General features: G+C 47.8%; 1 protein-coding gene across 6 annotated transcripts in view; it reads left to right on the forward strand.

Moving 5' to 3' along the window:
• Window positions 1-1,253: 1,253 nt before the first annotated feature.
• INF2 (inverted formin 2) overlaps window positions 1,254-18,432 on the forward strand; it is a 42,339-nt gene continuing 25,160 nt past the window's right edge. For 4 of the 6 annotated variants that reach the window (XM_071809705.1, XM_071809706.1, XM_065838545.2 and 1 more), the window contains exon 1: window positions 1,255-1,398. In XM_071809705.1, the coding sequence (XP_071665806.1) occupies window positions 1,384-1,398 (15 nt within the window). In that variant the 5' untranslated portion in view covers window positions 1,255-1,383. Of the gene's footprint in view, window positions 1,399-13,651; window positions 13,767-18,432 lie in introns of those variants that run through there. The other 2 variants (XM_065838546.2, XM_071809707.1) reach the window with 2 other exon arrangements.

The raw sequence follows: 18,432 nt of genomic DNA on the forward strand, positions 1-18,432 counted from the left end.
CTAAAACAAAACCAGTAGCAGTAAAACACAATTGCTATTTCCTAAATAAAAAATAAATAAATAAATAAAAATAGCTCTCTCAAGATCAGGTTTGTATCCTCAGAGAAAGATTCCAGAGAACACATCCATTTTTCCTTCTATGTAGATTTGAAAACAAATTATGTACCCACCTTAGTATTGCATAAGATACCAATTAGAAACATTTATTTCGAGTAAAAGAAAAACTGATGAGCCTCACTGGTTAACTGCCATCCCTGAGAGATGCGGTCTTCTTCCATTCCTCTCCTTTTCCTCTTAAAACAGAGGAGTGTTTCACCAGTAAACAGTAAACCTAAGGACTCATTTTCCAATTTCAAGTCTCAGAGATGCTCAGCACTGCATTCTTACCCAGTAACTATCCTCCAAATGTCCTGTAATTACACTCAGTGGTCTCAGATCAGCTCTCACCAGCTTGCAGCAGCCCTTTCCAAAACATTTTATCATGATTCCTATGTCAGCTATTCCTCTCTCCCCCACCCATGATTTTCCCTGTCAGGTTTTCTCTCTGGATGGCAAAGCCGAGCGCCTCTGCCTGAAACTAAAACCGAGTCTGGCCCCTAACGCCTATAGGAGACAGCACGCCTGACCCATGAAGGGAAAGAAACTTTTCCACCAAACCCTCCCCACTTACTGATAATATGTAGGCTTAGCTCCATCATTTCACTGCAGAGCTGACATTTTTTGTGAAAGGTAAAGCCATCCCTTTCGTTTTTTCAGAAAGATGCAGAAAGTGAAGAGCTTAAATTGCAAAGACCAGGGCTCAGGGTCCCTAGAAAAGGGCGCAGCTGCTTTGAGTCTCTGACCGCCTGGGTAGCCTGTCCTCAGCTTTTGTGACATCCCACTCACCTCCCAGCCCCGGGCCGTGGATAGAGAGGGACCCCAGGGCGGGCGCGGGGTGCACAGGTGGGGCAATGAGCAGCTTTTGCAGCGCTGGCCTCCAGGATGCCCACGGGGGGCAAAAGGAAGGGGAATCCCCTTCGGTGGGGGTCAGGACCTCTTTGCGGAGAGGGGGAACCTGCATGTAGCCCCCGGGCAGGACCCTTCCTCCGCGGAGGCTCCGCCCGGACCTCTGCTAGGGCGAGCCCAGTGGAGGGGCCCGGGGCCGCCGCTGAGGCTGCCCCCGGCTGGGCGCCGGGGCGGGATGCGGCACAGCAGGACCCCTTTACCGGGCAGGGAGAAACTTCCCCAGCGGGGCCGGTCCGGACCCCCCGCCCCGCCGCCCCGCCCGCGCTCCGCCCCGGAACCGGGCGCGGCTCCTGCGGGCGGGCAGACCCGGCGGCTGCGGGCGCCGGCGGAGGGTCGCTGCCCGCCGTGCCGTGCCGCGCCTCACCGCCCCCCGCCCGCATGAAGGCCGCCGCGGTAAGGCCGAGCCCCACCGGGGGCGATCGTGGGGTGGTCTCGGTCGGGAGAAGTTGGGCTGAATCCTGCCCCGCCCGGCCCCGCTCCGTACTGGGTTGCAGCCCGGCTGGGCATCTTCCCTCCGGCTTTGCCCCGCTCCCAGGCGGTGAGATGGGGCTGGTGTCAGGGGAGGGAAGATCCCCGCCAGAGTCCAGCCCGCCGCTCCGCAGGCTGCTCGGAGGTGCCGGGCGCTGCAGAGGTGCTGGCTGAGCGGCAGGGGGGTGGCAGGTGCCAGGGTGGGGAGGTGCAGGTGGGACCTGGGCTGGACTGCGGGTGTGACAGTACAGCGCATCACTGGGACCTGGTCCCGACTGCTGGTTTGACAGAACACGGGGTAGGTGGGAGTTGGTCTGGATTGCAGATGCAACAGTGCAATGTATAGGTGAGACGAGGTCCAGATTGCAAGTGCGACGATGCAACATACAGGTGGGAATTGGTCCGGGTTGCAGTTGCGAAGATGCCGTGTACGGGCTGGTTGTGGTTCTGATGGCAGGTGCAACTATGCAATGTATAGGTGCGACACAGGCTTCGCTGCAGTTGCAGTTGATGTGTAGGTAAAAGATGGTCCAGATTGCAGGTGTGATGGTGTGATGTGCAGGCAGGATGTGGTCCTGCTGTGCCTGGATGTGACAGCCCATCTGCTAGCATGCAGCGTATGACCGCTGTGTCTGCTCCTGGGGCTGGGCCACTTTCAGACTTTTATTTTGAAAGATTCTGTTATCCAGTGGTTTTTGGACAAGGTCTCCCAAGTCCTGCCGGGGTTTACTTACATACTTCTCTCGTGCCTCATCCTCCCTTTTGCTCAATAGCACTGCAATGATGAAGTGGCTTCTTGCAACATCAGCACCCAGAGCTGAATTCCAGAGCTTGGGGGTGGGGAAGGAGAGCCCAGATACACTGATCTTAGGAGAAATGCCGCCAAACGGTGTTCATGGTCCTCCCTGCCCTTACCAGATCGGCATTGTGAACTGTACGTTGTTTTTCTCAGATCCCTAAGACTGGGGAATTTCTCTGAGTAAATGTGCTGCAGGCTGCGAAACACGTCAGGCTCCCTGGCAGAGTACGAGGAAACTTCTGGCCCAAGTCAGTTAAAAGAAAAGTTGTAGTCAGCAGAGTTACAGTAAGGTTGCAATTGTCCTGCTGAACTTGCTCAGAATTTGGGCTGTCTGGCCACTAATCTCATTTCTCTTCCATCCACTTAAGCTTGGTTTTGCACTACACAGAGGAGCAGTGGCTGCCAAAATTGTGGGCCGGGCCGGGGTGAAGGGGGGCGGATTGCAGGAACCTATGAGCATATGTGATTTTTTTTGTCCTGTTATAAATTAATAATCCCATTCTAGGCTGTTGTCCAAGAATTTTGCTTCAAAAATGCAAGCAGTGTGCAAGACCCATTGTGTGAAAGATAATCTAAATGTAGGACAGGAAGGGACCTGGCAGGTCAGCAAATCTAAGCACCGAATGACATTACGCCTTATTGCACACCACTGTAATTCATTTGTTCCTGGACTCCTGGGAAGGGGAAGTTTCAGAACTTTACTGAACTGATATTATAAATTCTTTTTTTCTTCAATATATGGCTTTCTCTTCTTTTGTATTTGCAGTATGATTGCTTAGTTCTCCCAGTCTGATGTTTACTCTCTTATCAGTATAGAAATAGAGTTGCATGCTTGTCTTTTCACTGTGCAATGCCAAACAAGCTAGAACTTGCTGTCTGCTTTCATGAAGCAGACTCCGGATTCTGCTGATCCCCAGCAGTCCTGCGGTGGGCTTCTCACCCTCCAGCTTCCCCGTGGATGAGCAGAGCTGCAAGGCTCAAAGGTCCGTCTGGTGCCTCTCGTGTTTTGACACCACACCTAGAAATAAACACCTCACCTGGTAGGTGCTGCTATTAACCTCCTCCTCAGACTCCTCCTGTCCTGTGATGGGGGTGGGAAACTGGGATTTCCACTCCCAGGTGTCCATCCAATTCCATTTTTATCACATATCCTTGTGCTCTGTGCTGACACGATATTCTCCCAGCTTTCTCCAAGTCACTCTGTCGTGAAGGAAGATGTCAAGTAGAATGGGGTCTCCCTCACTTTCAGTTGTGACCCCTGCCAAACTCAGACTGGCCCCTTCCACGGGACTGGCTGTCCGATCCTTTCAGATCTATACCCAATTTATTACAAATTTTCATCTTTTGTGTCTTAACTCCCGGTTTCAAGGAGCAAGCTTCTGCACTTCAAATGTGTTGGAAGCTGAATTCTACCCCTTTCTCATGTACCAGATATGCTGGATAGGTTTTCCAGAGCAACTGAGTAGAAAATTGTTCTTATGAAAGCAAACTAAGTTATATTTTGTCCTTCTCCCTTCACACCACCCCCCCTCCCCATCTACTTCCATGTCTTCAGCTATTTTTTTTTTCTGCAATGATTATTCTGTTGACGAGGGATTTTTAATCCCACCATTGTGCCGTAACCAGCCATGAGTAGAAGATGGCAGTAATTCAGCAGTGGGTAACAACACAATGCCGTAGATTAGACAGCGAACAATATTCATAGAGCTGAAACAGTTGGGGGAACTTCAGACAAACTCAGTGCTCATGTCTGAGCTCAGATTGAACTCCCAGTTGGATATCCTTGCTCTTAATATTTGCAATAAGGTCTATCAATAATGATTCAGAGGAAATACCACCCACTGAATCAACAAAGTCGGCTCATAGGATCACACAGTGGCACTGAACAAATCCAGCTCTGCTTGGTGCAAAATACTGCAGCTAGTAGGTGCAGACAAACAGATCACCAGGAGTTATCCCTGCTCCGTTCATTAACATTGTACATGGCTTTTTATCTAACTAGGTGAAAAAATAGCTACATATTTTGCAGAAGCTGGATGTAGCCCTGCAGTGTGATAACCCCTGGTGTTCAGTGCAGGAGGGAGGCTCGAGAATGACTATGTGCTTCTGACCGAATATATTATAATCCCTTTGGTATCATCCACCAAACTCAAGTTTATTCCAGTGTTTCTCAGCGTTGTGTGTGCAGCAGTTCATTATACAGTGGCTGTGAGTGTTGCACTGCCCAGGCTGTCTTCATCTCCCAGAGGCCAAAAAAAGCACTGAGAGTGCCAAGTGCTACAATAGAACAGATGAAAAATCCGTATTTTTGTTATACAGAGGGTTCTTGGGTCCCATGCTGTGAACCAAGATGCTAAGACCAAATTGGGAGAAGGAAAAAAGTTACATCAAGCCTTGGGTTTCTCCTTCTAATGGAGGGTGGCATTGTGCTGGTAGGTCTGGTCTGGGATTGTCACAGCATTCCAGTTGTTCCAGTTCTGCAGGCATGCTGTACCAACTGGAGTGAAGCGCTTTTTGAATGCTTCAAAAAAGGGGTCGCTATGTTTGCGTGACTTTTCAGTGGCACTCAGGATCCTCATCAAGGGCAAGTATCGTCTGGTTCCTTTTTCCTGGGGAAAAAATAACTAGTGAGCAACAGCCGAGCCTTGTGATTGCTACCAGATGTCATCAGTGGTAGACGAGGAGAGAATTCTATGGAACTGAATGTAGAAACAAATAGGAAGAGGGTGCGTGGGGCTCATGAGCCCCTGAGTCATAGCCTGGCATCTACAAAAGTGGCTGCAGTTAAAAGTAAGTGGTTGTAGAATTTGGCAGGTGAACGTTTGTTGCCGTTTTGTCAACCTAGCCTTTCACATCTGCGCAAAGCATCAGGAGAGGGTCTAACAGCATGATGGTTTTTCTATTCGATATAACGAACAGTTATTGTTCACAGATTCAGCTGTTTCTGCTAGTTTGATACCTGAGCTGACATTTCAAAAGTGCTGGGAATGCTGAAGCCACAGATCGATGAAAATCTTAAGCAAGCAGTAGTGTTTGCAAAAAGCTCTGTGGGATTTGACGGTGTACATCGAGGTGCTCTGGGAAACGTACTGAACTGATAAAGGAGGCTGGCCAAAGGCAGAATGAGGACTGAGAGCCAGCAGATGAAGTCCTCATCCCAGCACTGGGGTCATTCAGCCAATTCCAAAATGTTTAAATACCCTAAAAATAACAGCTCGCTTCACAAGAGACATCGTTCCAGCACTATGGGAGGGCGTAGTATTCAACTTGGCATGGTTATTGTAGGTGTCACCAGATGGGTGCTATTTTGCATTGATTTCCCATTTGTTTTTCTTACCATGGCCATTATTTTGCCTCAGCTGAGGTATGTGTGGCTTTAATTTGAGGGAATGTCTGAGGGCAGAGGAAGAATTTGCTCTTTGCTGTGCTACTCCATCAAAGTCTATTGTGCAGTTGTCCTTGGTCAATCCTCGGTGCTAAGTCAAAAACCTTGGACTTCCCCAAAAAAGACATGAGAGAAACTCTAGTTGATAGGTTGCGTAGCTGCTCACAAAGTATCCACAGGTTCACTAACACTGATTTCTCCCCAAATACAACATGCAAAGCCTTCTATTGCCTGTGCTTATCTCGAGCTGATGGTTAATGCCGATGCAGGACACATCTAATGACAGTAGGCAACCTTGGGACTGTGTTGGTCTCCACTTTGCAGCTGGGAGGGCTGAGTCACATTTTAACGAGTGATCACAGCGGAGAAATTTGGATATCGCTCCAGGAAAGTGTGGGAAAACAAGCACTCTGCAACCATAAACCCTCTAAATTTAGTTGTAGTTCAAAATGGAAAATGTTGGTGATTTTGCCCTTGCGGAGGTCAGATGAATTTGGAGAGCCGTGGGTCTGCTCCGCTCCCATCTGCTCTGCAGCGAGTCCCTCCACGGGGAGCCGGGGCCACCTGTTCCCCCTTGCCCCCTGGCAGGGCTGGTGCCATGGGGGGGACACATGCCAGCCCTGTCCCTGTCCCTGTCCCAGGAGCTGCTCAGTGAGCTCCACCACTGCTGGAGACACGGCCCCTCTGCAACTGCACCGGAGGGCGGGCAAAGGGAGGGAAGCAGCAGCAACAGATCTCTGTTCCTCTCCCCAAATCAATGAATGAGGATGGCATAATTCCTGTTTATTTATTTATAACTGTGGTGAGCGGCTTTGTTTGTGTCAGTGTAGCTAAGGAATAACTTTGTTACCCTCTGCTCTGTCAGTTGAATTGCATTATTTTTAATAAGAAGATTATCTCTGTGCTGCTTCTGTTGTGCTGGTTTCCCCTATCTGGGAACTGTCTGCTCCTCGAGCATCCTGCTTTTCTGTTAAGTCATTGCATAGCATTCACCAAAAGCAGCAAGCTAAGAATTAGCATTATTTTCTGACAAAGGCCCCAGGTGGAAACAGAGATTCCCATAGTACAAAGTAGCAGCTTTTTGTGAGTGATGCTTTTTTTCCCCACCACCTGCCAAGAAACCAAGCCATGGCAAAACAGCTCTTTCCACCAACTGGCACACATCAAGGTACTTCACCTCAATAAAAGGAAGGTCTCCACTGCCAAAGAGTTTACTCTGAGGAGTGTGTGCCGCCCCCCATGGGCTGGATGCAGGACCCAGGGGGCTGCGGGAGGAGAGGCAAAGCCACATAGCCCTCTCTGTACCATTGGTTTTGTGCTGGCCTGTCTCCCCCAGCCACACCACAGCTCTGCTGCCCAGCGCCGAGCTCATTCCCTTGGGTGCAGGGGGTCCCTCAGGTGCACAAGGTGGCACTGGGGGTTCTAGGGTCCAGCTTTGGGGCTTTTCCCCCTTTGCTACCCACAGCTGTGGTACCCGGGCAGCTGCCTCCACCGCGGTGGTTGTGTGAGTAAGCCTCCCGCCCGCCCCAGAAACAGCCACAATCTCCTCCTTTGTGTGTTTCTAGCTCAGAAAAGGCTGATTCATTCTCTGAAGCAGATTAATTACTTCTGCTAGTTAAAAAAAAAAAAAAAAAAAAACAAAGAAAAAAAGAAATCCTTTAGAGTTGGTCAGCTTAACTTTCAGCTGGGTGTACAATGCAGTAAAGCAAATGCGCTCTGAGCCAGAGCAAAAAAGTTTGCATGGAAAAAGTAAACGTGTGTTGTGCTATTTAGCTGGCAGTTCAGCGGTGGGCTCTGCAGTTTAGGAAGTATTCGTGGATGTGTCTTGTTATTGACTTACATGACAAGTGGTGCAAATTTGAGCCTGCCATGAAGGTGAACTGGCGAACAAATATTTTTATTCCCCGATATGTAGTATAACTTATTTCCTTTCTGGTTTACATCATGCTGATGTGGCACCCAGCTCCCTGAGTAGCTTGCATCCGAAGCCTGGCTGAGCTGCTCCATTACTTCCATTTCTTCCTCGGAAAGCTGCTTTCCAGCCTGCTTGGCTCTGCTCACTTGTTTATGCACCGATGGGCTGCAGTTCCACATTTCAGAACAAGCTGTCCAATATTCATAAGTTATTTTGTATTTACTGAGTCCTGAGGCTTCTTTTATAAGCCTGGGGATAAATTCTGGGTTTTGTTATTTCCATTACTGGAAATGTACTGAACTTCCACAGCCATTACCAAGCCCTAAATATGGCCTCTATTTATCTAGAAGAAAGGAAGGGGAAAGGACTGTCACAAAGCTAAATTGATTTACAAGTGTGTAATTCCCAAACCTCTGGTCTGATAACACTTGTAAGCAAGTGTTGGAGCAAGCCATATGTGTAGAGATGAATCACTTATAAAATGATATCCTAATATTAGTTTTATATTTATTTATCAGATAAATATAGTGATTTTCCTCTTGAAGATCAATGACAGGCACATGCTCAGCTGGCATAAAGCACTGCAGCTCTTCAGACTATGAAAACCTGAGGATATGACTGAACAACTGATTTCTTTGAAAAGAAGAAAAAAAACAATATCAACTACCTGTTTCTAAAGTGATTTAAATTATCATGCAGGAAAAACTAAAAGAGGTCAAAGTGTTGGTATAAGATATCCTGCATGTAAGTTGGACCTATGTATAGGAAGATCATTTTGCCCCAGCATGAGAATTTTCTGTCATAAACCTCCAGCTGTTTGGGCCATGTTAAAATCACTTCACATTAATTCCAAGACTGAGTTAGAACTGGAAAGATAATCATAGAATCATAGAACCATTTCAGTTGGAAGAGGCCCTCAGGATCATTGAGTCCAACCATAACCTAACATCACTCTGGCACTAAACCGTGTCCCTCAGAACCTCTTCTAAACGCCTTTTAAACACCTCCAGGGATGGTGACTCCACCACTTCACTGGGCAACCTGTTCCAATGCCCAACAACCCTTTATGTGAAGAATTTTTTTCCTAATATCCAATCTGAACCTTCCCTGAAGCAATTTGAAGCCATTTCCTCTTGTCCTATGACTTGCTACTTGGGAGAAGAGACCAAAACCCTCCATGCTACAACCTCCTTTCAGGTAGTTGTAGACAGCAATAAGGTCTCCCCTAAGCCTCCTTTTCTCCAGCATAAACAGCCCCAGTTCCCTCAACTGCTCCTCATCACACTTGTGCTCCAGGCCCCTCACCAGCTTCATCGCCCTTCTCTGCACTCTCTCCAGTATTTCAGTGTCCTTATGATGAGGGGCCCAATATCTAGGAGGACAACTTTAGGTCCTCTAGAAACAGCTGGACCAAGTACTGTAGGAATGTGAAGGGTTAAGACGGTCAATGTTCTGGAATTATTGTGTCATAAAATAGGGACTTCAATATTTTTCACGCAGCAGTAGAGAAAATAGTCTGAAGACTTTGGAGTGGATTAGTTCTGAAATAATGCTAAGCCACTCTTCTGCAAGAACTTATTGGAAACAGCTCGAAAGCTTGACTTCTTGAATTAGCAGATGAGCATGTTCTCTGGTTACTCTTAGTAACGTTCATATTCAGACAATCTCGCAGGAAAGTACCTGGCAGTATCTGGGTCTGTTCTCCTTACCATGTGCAGTATGTACTTTGCCTGTGCCACTAGGAATCCTAACTATGCTTAGCCTTATCTCAACAAAAGTGTTCAGGATGTTTGCTCTGGGGCTGTTCACCAGGTGAGATACCAGCCACCGTGATTCATCAGCAGTTGAATGGAGAAGCTGATCTTCGTAGGAGGGAGTCTGCAGCCTGTTTGAAGAACAGCTGGGAAAACACTGCATCTCTATGTACCATTCCAGTGTCTCAGTAGCTTTTTTCAGCAAGGACATCCATAAATGTTAATGTGGATCTGAGTAGTAATTTAGCTTACTGGTGCCTACAGCATGTGGACCTCCTGCATCGTTGTGGCTTTTAGGGAAGGGCTATTCCCTGCCTGAAGATCTTCATCCTTGTGCAAGTGAGGAGGGTTTGTGCCTATGCCAGAGGAGTATAGGTAAAACCTGCACAGGAGCTGCCTGCCTCTCCCTCTGGGGCAAGGCGCAAAAGGTCTTTTTTCTGTAATTACATCTTCTCATTAGTGCAGCACCAGCGAGTGTACAATGGAACAGAGTTCAGCCACCTTGGCAGCCTTCATCCTGGCAATTCCTAAGAGGACCCCTGCAACCATAGCATGGATGTAATATATGTATGCAGGATAAATAAACTGAGTAAATATCAGGCTCTTTACTCAGCCTGTGCTTAGGAGCACATACATCCTTTAGAAACCTGTGCATGGGTCTGTGCCCTTTGCTCTGGGTAGAACTGCTGGTGCAGTCTGGGGTTTTGGCAGAGAATTTTGTCATCACCTCTCCAAAGAAAGGACTCAATTCCCCACGGTTAATGGTTTAATCTCCCCAGCTGGAAGCACCCTCCCCAGAACAGGATGTTTTTTTGTTGCAGAAACTTCCTGCCAGACAAGCTGCAAAGTGAATGTTTTGGATGTATAACGTAGATCGACCCCATTAAATGCAAACTTCCCAGAAATATGCATGTGCTGGCAGTAGCAGAGTCCTTTATTTTCATCATCTGAAGTATCCATCAGATGAAGACTACTTCAGAAGGCTTTTTTTTTTCACCTTATGACTAAAGTGAATGTACCCAGCAGAAAAGCAGTCAGAGAGCTGATCCGCTACCAGAGGGCTGGAGAGGAGTCAGTCTCCAAGGAGGGCAAAGAAATTCAGTAAGCAGCAGAGCCAGCAGGCAGCTTTGCAGCTCCCGTCTTGCTCCCACGACTTCCTGAGGATGCTCAGATGTCTCTGCTCCCCAAGGAGCGACCAAACTGGCTGTGTTCACTGTGTTCTCCCAGCATCTGGGAAGGTCATCACTGGTCCATCCCAATTGCTCCCCAGCAGTTATTTTGGCATCTTCTGTCATCCCTGTGGCACAAAGTCAGGCTGCAAAGGCCAGATGCCTTCCCTTCCTTGTGGGCATGGGGAAGATTGGGCTCTCCCCTTTAATTTGCATGTCTTCACCTGGCCAAACTCCCTTTCAATGTCCTTGCAGCACTCTTAGACGCTGATCCTTCTGGTTAACAAAGACTTCAGTTCTCAGGTGAATGAAGGAGTGTCATTGAATTCACCAGATTTCTTTGTGGTGCCTTATTTTTTGCCCTATAAACCTGTGGTTGTCGTCACTGGCTCCCTAGGAGCTGCATTACCCAACCAACAAGCTGATCACAGAGATGGGGAGGCAAATACACCTGTAATTCTTGAATACTGACTGTGCTGATGTTTAGTAATTTAGTAGCTGGTGATACTAGGCGTTTTGGACAGGATCCCCTAAAAAAAGCCATCACAGCAGACTTCTGGCTGGCACCTCTCCCTGCCAGCCAGAAATGAACTGGGTGTCTCCTTTCCAAAATCCTTGACACAACTTACAAGAAAAGCCATGGGCATGGGAGCTGATTTGTCGCATAAAAGTAGAGCAGCGAGACAACACTGATTGCTGTAATTAAGAATAATCTAATTCCTATGGGCAAATGGTATGTATTTATTTCTGTTTAATTGGATTCCTGCATTTTGTTGACTCGCCGTGTGGGCAGGGGAGCCACCACACTGCGATCCAGAGGCAGCTGAGCGATGCTGGAGCCGTAGAAGGTCTCAGCTCTTCCTAATGTAGGAGTAAACTTTCAGTTCTTGGTTTAATCTGTCAGATTTTTGATATAATTACTGTTGAGAGGATTATAGAATCATCTGCTAGAAAATTGGGGTAAAACAGGGCTGGTTTGCTGGGGAAAAACCATTAGCCCTTTCTGACCAACCTGAAAGCAAAGTTGCTGGGACAGAAGCTCAGATGTGAAAAGATGGATCCCTCTCCGAGCACATCTGCATGGGGCTGCTGCTGCTTCCTCCAGAAGCCAGGGGTGCTGAGGAAACCCTCTCCCCCCAAGCAATGTCCAAAACATTTGGTTGCGGACACAGCCCACGTGTGGACTCTTTCTGGTTCTGCCGTGGAAAGCAAACAGCTTTGCTAGGGCCAGGTTATGGATAGTCAGGCTGATGGACCTTGGCTGGGAACTGAGCTTGGTGGGATGAAGAAGCATCCATCCATCCATCCATCCATGCATCCATGAGTTGTTCCTGCTCAGGCTGGAGTCAGAGCATGGCGAGGGTTGCAGGCAGCTGCCTGCAGCAGGCAGGCAGGGCTGACACACCTGGAAGCAACACGAGTGGTGCAGGAGCTGGGATCCAAATGCCCCCATTCTTCTGATCTGCTGCCCATTGCTGCTGCTGTTCTTGTGCTGTGGGGCCCACAGACGAACACTGCAGCCCTATGGCTGGTTTTTCTGCTTTTTAGCCCCATTTCTCTGCTTCTGCTTATTTTTTATTTGGGAGACAATGCAGCCTTTCTAAGAACACAAGCATTTCTGGCATATCTCACAGGTCCAGGCTACAGAGGAAACCTGATGGGAGCTGTTACCCCTTTAAATTTCTTCCGTGGCTGCAAGGACAGGAATTTACAACAGCAACAATCCTTTCTTTGCAGGATTTTTTTTTTCCTCTTAACTTTTTATTTTTCCCCTAAAACCTGCTGTGAGCCCCATTCTGCTCCCAAGAACCAGATTAACGACTAATCTTTTGAGGACCTGAGGATTACACGTCAGGAGTGCACGTAATGTAAAGTGAAACTCATTTGCTGATGTAAAACCTGTCATGAATTAGTGTTTGTCTTGGATTGTATAAACACGCCCTCAGAAGCTTCCTACAACAGGATGGGGATCTGTGCAAAGTCATTTCCCTGGATGTTGAATTGTTATGGTCAAACTGCCTTAACTAGAAAGCACATGGGCAAGTTCATCTCTTAAATGCTAGCTGAATTTGGACAAAAAGGCAGACAGATTGGTGTATTTCTAATATTGGTGGAGCTGTGGTCATGTACAAAAGAGTTGAATTTCCCACTAAGGCAGGAAAACCCTTGCCATGGACTCCAGCTTTTCGGAGTAGAGGCCTCATGGAGTAAGAAAAAAAAAAACCAGTATTTGAAGTCTAACTGCTACCCCGAGCCAGCCAGGAGGCCTCTACTAAAATGGGCAATGTTGAAATATTCACAATTTAATAACTGACTTTCAGTTAACACCTCCTGAGAGGCTGAATGGATGCTAAGTTCCATGTGAAATCTCAACCAGAAACGTGCAGAGATGTTTCCTGTTAAAAAGAGCTTTTTGAAGTCTTCAGAGCCTGCTCAGCCCTTAAAAGACAGGCTGGACTGAAGATCAGCGGACCTTAGGGGTGCCCTGGTGAGAGCAGGATCCCCATCACTGAGCCCCTGCACAGGGGATGCTGCCTGAGCCTCCAGCCTTTGCTGTGCCGTCCCTCTCCTACCTGCCCATCCCAGGGTAGGCAGGCTTGGGTCAAACATCCTCATTATTTTAAGCTGTTCTGGCTCTCCCAACATCTGAGATCTTGCAGTGTTTAAAGCCTCAGTGCCACAAAACCAAAAACCCCCGTGTGGCTGACGCAAGGTGCAAGGGGCTGTCCCCACTGCCTGCCACCCCCACGCTCTCCATCCCACCTACCCTGGGCCATCCTTCTTCCTCTTCTTTTCTTTTCTTTCCTTTTTTTTTTCCCGATTTCCTCTGCCAGATCATTTCCCTGCTCTGAGTCACCCCATGCCAGGACTGCTTTCTCATGCTGGCAGATGGATGCCCGGTGCAGTGCAAGGCTCCCTCCTTCCCAGCCCATGGGGAAGTGTCACCCTCCAAGCAGCCAGGGCAAAGTGAATGAGAAGGGTGACAATTGACATGCAAATGCCTTCCCTGGAGGCTGCAGAAAAGTCACTTCTTTGCACTTTTCTGCAGACTGGTATTTACATACTATTAGATGCCGACATCCTGTTGAACTTTCTTAGAGCGTGTGATTTGCAGGCACGCTCATTTGGGGATTTAGACTTTTACTGACTGAAGGCTGCTTGGCAGAAAAGGAGAAAATGAGCTGGCTGGGGAAGTGAAGGCTCATACAGCTGGTCGAGAAGGATCCTTCCTGCGAGAGAGACAAGGGAATAATTTGGCTTCAGCTCCGAGGTAGGAATTCTTCCCTCTGCCCATTTTCTCTGTCCTTTTGGCATCCTGTGGAGGTGTTTAAAAACAAACAAAACAAACAATAAAAGGGTTTTGGCACTGATAATATCTGTTTATGTGACAGCTTCCCATTGAGTGGGAACAGAGAGGGTCTTAGAAAGTTACCAACCACCCCACTGTCCATGTTGCTGGGTAAAAATTTCTGCTTCTCGTGTAACCCCCAAATCTGGCTGGGGTCACGATGCCTGGCTGGGATGGCCATGGGTCTGCTAATGATGGCAGGGAGCAATCTCTGATGAGACCAGGGCCAAGCATTTGCAGCTCCATTTGCTGCTGTGCAGTTGGGAGCGGGCACCCTCTGCATGGGGTGAGTGCTGGCTACCGCCCGGTGTCCCTGCAGCCCAAAATCTGCTGTGCCTCTACAGGCCTGTGGTAGCACACAAGGATGCCATGGGGCTCATAGCCACCATGGAAAGCTTTTTACATTGATTCAGCTGATTGGGCACTCAGATAGGGAAGGCTGGTGCCTCGCTTCTGGCCAGGTCTCTCCAGTGGCAGTGGCCTTTTCTGAGGTGAAGGTCTGACAGCAGCACCAACCTGATTTAAACCTGGCTTACCAGGTTAAGGTAAATGGGTTATTGAGCATCTCAGACTGTGTTACTGTTGGAGTGAAGAGTGGTTTTAAACCCATTTAAAGCTAAGCTAGTGCAGCCTTTAGGCTTCAGATGCCACTGAAGATCCTAACAGAAACATCCTTGAGCATCTCACTTGAGCTTGATTTGTATGTAGTACCTGTAGCAGCCTGATGATTTATTTACTTGTTTATTTACTGACGAGGAATAAAGCATTGGTCGTTATTTTTACTGGTGTAGTTAATCATGGTGTTACTCCACTGCTACCAATGCATATTGAATGGACACATTTACCACTTGTGCAAGATATGACTTGATATCAAAGCTTATTTTTGCCCAGGACAGAGAAGCTGTGCTGGCACACAGCATCCTAATAGCGGTGGATGGGCCTGAATCAAGACAACACCTTTTTCCTTTCTTTGCAAAAGAATAAGTTATACTGGCATAGTGCATATACATTTATACCAATATGGCCATGGTCCTTTTTGTCAATTCGCCGAAGTTCTTCTTTGGGAGTTCGCTGCCAGAAGCAGCCATGGCACAGCTCCTGCTCGCTGGCCACAGTAGGCTGCGTGTCCGTGCTCCCTCATTTGCTAAGGACTAAACGCTCCCTGTAATGATGTGGTACCTCTGAGGACACAGCCCACTTGGACTGCTTCGTGGGAGCTCCCCTTTGCCTCACCTGTGGGCAGCACCAAAGCAGGGCATGTGCCAGAGACTTAGTTAACTTCTTCAGTAATGCAGAACAAGGTTGGGTGCTTATTCCAAGCCCTTTTAATTTTTTAATCATAAATCACTCCTTCTGGCCTCTGATACAGCTGAGGATCAAGAATAACTATATCTGAAGGCAACTGAGGCTACTGGCTGTGGCAGAACAAGGATGGAGGGATGGAGCAGCAGCTGGTTTGTGCACTGAGGCAGGGTCTGTCGGGCAAACTGTGCCTTTTGTTTGTGCACCTCTATTTCCCACCATATCCTTACTGTCAGCTCCCCTGGGACACTGAGTACACTGCCCGTTCCTACCAACGCGCATGGGCCCACACCAAGGGGTCAGGCTGGTTTCTAAAAAAGAGGTTTGTAGTCCCCCACTCAGTTCTTTCGGTGCGTGGGAGGATGATTTCACTAGCCTGTATGTACATGAGCTGTTCAGACGCTGCACAGGAAAACGCAATACTACAAATGAAAGCAAGAGGAAGGGAGGAACAAACCCATCACACTTCTTGAAGTGGTTTTAGAAAGCACAAAGCCAGGATGTTTTTTCTTTTTAGTGAATGAGTAGTCTGCAAAGGCTCGGTGTATTCCCAGCAGCAGAGTGAAAACTGGAACTACCCAGAAGCAAAACCTGTTGTTAGCCGTCAGCCGGGCAGAACGGGCTCTGGAGTGCCAGGAATGGGCATGGAAGGGAGGAGGGGCTCAGCAACCAAAAAGAGGTTTTCTTAGGGGCCAGTAGTGTGCCTCAGCAGCCTTGTGGAGGGAAGCAGAGGGCTGCAAGGTCAATCAGAATCCTTCAAAGGACAGCAAGGAACTGCTATTCCCCCTCACACTCCTCCATCCTGCAGCATGGGCAGTGGGTCTGCTCCCAAAAAATCAGGATGATTTTGACCTGTAATTGTTTTCACTTTTGTTTTCACTTAGTTATACTTGGCTGCCCTGAGAAATCTCTTTTCACGTGTCGTCCCAGGTCCTTGCTGTGATCCATGTCATCCTGGAGGCATGTAATAACTTTAGACTGAAAGCTGTGCTGTGCAGCTCTGTTCTTCACAGCTTCACAGGACGGAGAATGTATTGATGTGCCCTGATTTATCTCCCACAGATGTCATCTCCCTAGGAGCTGATTTGAAGGACAGAGGGGCACAGAAAACTGAATCAAAAACAAAGAAGGAGGAAATTTTATAAGCTGGGTTGGATGGCTGCAGGGAACATCATAGCTTCGCAAACTCAGTGATCCAAAAAGTTAGCACCATGAACCACAATGTTGCTGTAGCCGGGTGCGAGAGGACAAGACTTCATGATGCCTTTATGCTTCCCAAGGGAATCTCTTCAAATTAAGAGATTTTTACACTGACACTTCTTTAATTGCCATTCCCTATCAGACCTAACCAATCTCTGAGGGTGAGAGGCAAAATGAGGAGAAAGTTGCATTGACCATAATGAGTGTTATGGGCTGTGCGTGTCCCGATGTCAGGAAGCATATATGCACTGTCAGGATGTTCCCCGGGGAGCAGCACCCAGCACCAATGCTGAGCATGTGCCTGGGGAGGGCAGACCACGGGTGCTGCAAGCACGGTCAGACACAGAGACTGGGGACATTGCTTCTCTGTGACCTGGGCAGCAAATCCAAAGCTTCCCATGCTCTTCTGCCAGGATGAGGCAAGATGTATTCAGCCTTTTAGCTCTAACACCTTGTCTGTTTTTGTCGGGGGACTTTCCTCAGCCAGTATGGTCTAAATGGCCTCTATGAGACAGCCAGATAAATGTGTTCCATTTTAATCCCTTATGTATCTCACTCTGACAAGATTATTTACCTGCTAATAAGCTCCTTTGCTTAGAGATAAAAGGTGAAACTACAAGCCCTTTCAGGATATATCTGAGTGGCTTTGCAACACCGTGCTTTATGGAAAATATGGAAAGATGTTGCATTCATAATTTATCACTCATATCTGTGTTTGTAAACAGATTTATCACACCATCTGCAGAATTGTACTGCAGTCTCCTCCATATTTATTCCCTTTCCATTTATATAGTACAGCTCTGATTTATTTTATTCCCTTTTTACAATTAGATACATTAGCCATCTTCTTTCTTACAGAAAGAGTGCACTCTCTGTGACAAAGAATATTTAATCAATCCAATTTGCTCGGCTTAGTGCATAAAAACACAAGCTGGTACTGTTTGGAGAGGTACCTGCTTGGGTTTGTTTCTCATCTCTTCACATCTGTGCGGAGCAGGTGGGGAGGAAAGAATAATTCAGAGCAAATCCAGCAGTAAACAGGATGCCCTGTCAGTATTTCCTGTCTCCTGTTGCACTGGTTAAGCTTAATTTTCAGAAATCAGCTAAGTCTAAAGTCAATAATGCTATCATGATCTCTCTGACTTCCCATAACTGATATGATATATAATAAAGTATTTGTACAACTGGGAGCAAAAAGCCAGCCTGCTTTGTTATCTGGTTTTGATAAGAAGCGTTTTAGTCATATGCAAATAAAAAAAGTGATTTGTTGAATATAAAAAGTCACACCAAGAGAGAGGGAGGTTGTGGTCAGCAGCCACTTCTGCAGCCCCTCGGCTGAGCAACATGAGCCCTGGCACAGCTCCGGGCAGGGCAGAGCCCAGCTGTGAGCTGGGATCACCATCCTCCTCTAATGGCCACTCCTGTGGGTTTCTCACCTGGCAGAAGCTCTTCTGTGCACACACAGGCCCACGAACCAGATTCTGTGCTTGGTGCACACTTTCACTATGGGGAGGGGAAAGAGTCTGGGCTACAGCAGAGCCAAGAGAAGGGATGGGTCCCAGCAAGGTTGGGTGGTCCTCAGCACTGCCCCACGCGGAAGGTCTGGCCTTGACGCCAGGCACTGGAAGAGGACCTCTCGGCTCAGTGCACAGCATGGGGCAGGATTTGACTGCAGCTCCTTAGAAATGCCTCTCAGCCCCATGACTGTAAATTCAGTGAGGTGAGAGTGTGGGACACTGCCCCATCACCAGGGCTATGACCCCAGGACAGGACACTTTCACTTCTCCCTCTCCAGGGAGGGAGGATTTCTTTTCTCCTTTGCATTGAGCCTAACCCAAATTCCTGGGCTTGGGTGCAGCAGAGCGACTAAGAGTGACTAACTCCAACAAGAATTTTACCAGGAGGGAGTAGCAGTTCTGGGCTGCAGACAGTGATGACAAATCTTAGAACTCAAGGCTGTTCTTTGACAGGAGGGTTTGTTGTTTGGGTTTTGGATTTTTTTATATCGTCCTTTTTATTACTTTTCAGCTGTACAGTGTGTTCTCAGACACAGATTCGCACTTTCATGGTTTTTTATAGTGACCAT

The sequence above is a fragment of the Patagioenas fasciata genome, chromosome 5 (genome assembly GCF_037038585.1).
Source record: "Patagioenas fasciata isolate bPatFas1 chromosome 5, bPatFas1.hap1, whole genome shotgun sequence".
Classification (NCBI taxonomy): Eukaryota; Metazoa; Chordata; class Aves; order Columbiformes; family Columbidae; genus Patagioenas; species Patagioenas fasciata.